At 51.5% G+C, this 3294-nt stretch overlaps 1 protein-coding gene across 1 annotated transcript in view; it reads right to left on the reverse strand.

The window, feature by feature from the left end:
* Window positions 1-3046, reverse strand: part of PRKX (protein kinase X-linked) — an 85304-nt gene extending 82258 nt beyond the window's left edge. Inside the window, exon 1 of the mRNA XM_006033864.2 lies at window positions 3008-3046. Within this exon, the coding sequence (XP_006033926.1) occupies window positions 3008-3020 (13 nt within the window). The 5' untranslated portion in view covers window positions 3021-3046. The remainder of the gene's footprint in view (window positions 1-3007) is intronic.
* Window positions 3047-3294: the final 248 nt, after the last annotated feature.

Genomic DNA, 3294 nt, shown 5'->3' on the forward strand with positions numbered 1-3294 from the left:
GGGGCTGCAGCGCTGCCGCCCCGCCCCGCCCCGCCCCTCCCCGCTGAGGGACTCGCCTCCAGCCTGCGCCCGCCGCCGAGGTTCGTCTAGCCCATGCCTGAGGCGGGATGGCTTAGCCCCCAGACAACCATCATCTCAAACTGAGATCAGTGGCTCCCTTTGGACCAGGAGCCATTGTGGTCCACACCCAGGGCCCCTCAGTCCCGGCGCCCCAGGGTGTGGGGTGGCTGGGCAGGACCCTCGCAGGCTGGAACCGCTGTTTTCTCCTTGCCGGGAGAACCCATTATTTCAAGTTTTTTTCGGACATTCTTGCAACCCACCTTTGGGGCATGGCTAGGGTGGCCATCATAGAGGACAGTCGGGCTGCCCCTGGAGAAGCAACCAAGGGTCGGCAGCCACCTGCAGACGCTGCCTGACACAGGACACTGCTGGGGGGGGCGGCGTGGTGAGCGATGACCACCCGCAGGCGCCTTTTCGTAGGGGGTGCACCGCCATGCTCAGGGGGTGCACATGCACCCACTTGCACCCCCCTACGCGTCGCCAATGCCACTGTCCTCTATTGAAGAGAAAAATAGAGGACATAAATGCATCAGATTTTGTATCAACAGAGGACAGAGTAGCAGAAAACTGGAATGTCCTCTATGATGGCCACCCCAGCCCCGACCCACAGGTTGAGAATTGCAGGTCTAAACGCTGCCTGAAACTGGCCCCAGCCCTGCCCCAGGGCACAGGCCCTGACCCAGGAAAAGCAGGAGAACTAGGCAGCTAATGTCCCGCTTCTAGAAAATATTGTTAATATACACTCAAGAGTAGGGTTACTGTATTTTCAGTTCCAAAAACTGGATACCGGTCACATGGGAGGGGATGCAGGAAGTGTATATGGTTGTGGGGGGGCAGTGGTGCCCTGTCCCTGCCCATTGCATTGCCCCTCACTCCCAAACTACAACCTCCCCCAGCCCTACTGCTGCCCCTCACTCCCCATCTGCGGTACCCTGCCCCCCTGAGCCATGCTGGCGGCCCTCAAACCTGACCTGGAGCCCCCTGGTGTTGCCAGGGCCTTGAATTCCTGACCCACAGTCCCCCAAGCCCCATGCCCCTCACTCCCAGGCCCCCCCAACCATGCCAATGCCCCTCACTCCTGACCTGCATCCCTCTGTCCTGCTGGTGCTCCTCACTCCTGACCCACAGGCCCTGTCCCCCCAGCTCTGCCAGTGCCCCTCACTCCAGACCTGCAGCCCCCCGCTCCCTCCAGCATCTCCTACCCCCACCCTTGTGAGCAAAGGCCTCGTTGCCACCCGCTGGACCACGCAGCTTTCTACTACCCCTAAAGGGCCCCCTGCCTCTTCCTCCCCTGGAGAGGCAGGCACTTCCCCCCGGCCTCCCCAGCCCGCCTGGAGCCCCATGCACCTGAACAGCTTCCCCAGCACTGGCAGGCACTGTCCCCCACATTGTCTGGGTAACTTGTTCCAGTACTTTACTGCCTTCCTAGTGACAAAGTGTTGCCTGATATCTAATCTAAACTTCCTTTGCTGCAACTTGAAACCATTGCTCCTTGTTCTCTCACCTGCCAGCACTGAGAGCAGTCTTGCTTCTTCCTCTTTGTAACCACCCTTCAGGGAGTTGAAGGCTGTTATTAAATCTCCCAACATTCTTCTCTTTTCCAGACTGAATAGCGCAGCTCCCTCAGTTTTCTCTTTAGCTGTTCCCAGAATTGAGTTGACACATACATACCCCATAGCCCCCTCTTAATAACACAGAGAAGCTAATTGTTGTTCAGTGGGCGTAAGGCCCATGTTTCCCCTTATGCATCAAACAGGCCTATGCTTTTAATTGTTCAAAGGCCAGTGGGCTCTGGCTGGTTCACTCTGCTCTGTGCCAGCCCCCCCACCCCACCCCACCCCAGTTGAGCACTCCTTATCAACTTCTGACCCTGACTTCTGTCCCTGTTATTGTTTTCCATTGTCCCAAGGAATTAGTTGGTACACATCAGATAGCCCATCTAACAACCAGGAGCTCCTAACAGTTCCTGTGTGGGCACATGCCCATGTTTCTTCTGTGTACCAAATAGGACTGTGCTTCCCAGGTTTGCATACGGGCTTTGCAGAGTGCACAGCATGTGGATACACACACACTGTTAACCCATCCAAAAAAGAAGTCAGGTTATGGTAGCAGAAGTATCAAATGCCAGACCAGGCACTGGTCAGGTCACCATGAGAGCAGAGCTTTGACGCAGAACAACCTTTAACAAAGGGTGGAAAGACACTGGAGAGGATCCAGACAAGAGACAGAGACACATGTGGACAAAGGAATTAGAATTCAAACCATGTGAGGACAGGTTGGAGGAACTAGCTATGTTTTGTTTGGAGGAGAGGAAAATTAGGAGGTGCATGTTAGCAGTTTTCAAATATGTAAAGGGCTGCCCTAATGGAGACAGTGAAGCATTGTACTCCTTTGTCATGATGGGCAACAGGACATGACAGAAAGGGTTTAAACTGCCCCAAAACAGATGTAGATTAAATATGGGGTGGGGGGAAGTAGGGATAAAAATCCCCAAAGCAGAAGGACTAGGACAATGAAATAAACTGTCTATAGAAGCTGCAGGGTCTTCTTTGTTGGACAAACCTGGATAAGCATCTGTATGGGATTGCTGAGATATAGTGAAACCTGCATGGGTTTGTACTGGATGACTTCCAGTTTTGTATTTTTATGATCATGTTTCACACAGCATGGTAAATGCCATGACATGAAAAGGAAAATCCTCTGACTAATCTGGGTGGTAGAAATTAAAAACAGTTGGTAGCGGTACCCACTGAAACTAAAATTGCAAAAGGGTTTCCAGCATAGCCCTCTTTTTCTTCACACTTATAACCTCATGAACAATGAATATTAATTCATCTTAATTCAATATTAACTCATCTTGCAAATACATATAGCATAAGTGAAAGTATTTTCAGCGTACTCTGTACAAGTGCATAACCTCAGAAATGAATAAAAGCTTTGCGCTTACCTGGAATAAGCATGTACCCAAACTTTTTGAAAACAACACTGATTAAACACATTGTGCTGTCAGTGCTGAGCCTAGTTAGAAGCCCTGAAATTTTCAAGGCTTCTCAGAGTCAGCTTCAGGGCTGCTGTTAGAAGCCTGGAAAAGGAAGGAGATAGCAGTGAAACCAACTAGACACCATCATCTTCAGACATTTTCAAAGCTTCTGCTAGCAGCTGTTTCCCCTTCACTGTTTCTTGCATAGTTAAACAGACTACAGCTAAGTAACAGATGAGGCAGGGGAGCTGAAA

Source organism: Alligator sinensis, unplaced genomic scaffold (assembly GCF_000455745.1).
Source record: "Alligator sinensis unplaced genomic scaffold, ASM45574v1 scaffold296_1, whole genome shotgun sequence".
NCBI lineage: Eukaryota > Metazoa > Chordata > Crocodylia > Alligatoridae > Alligator > Alligator sinensis.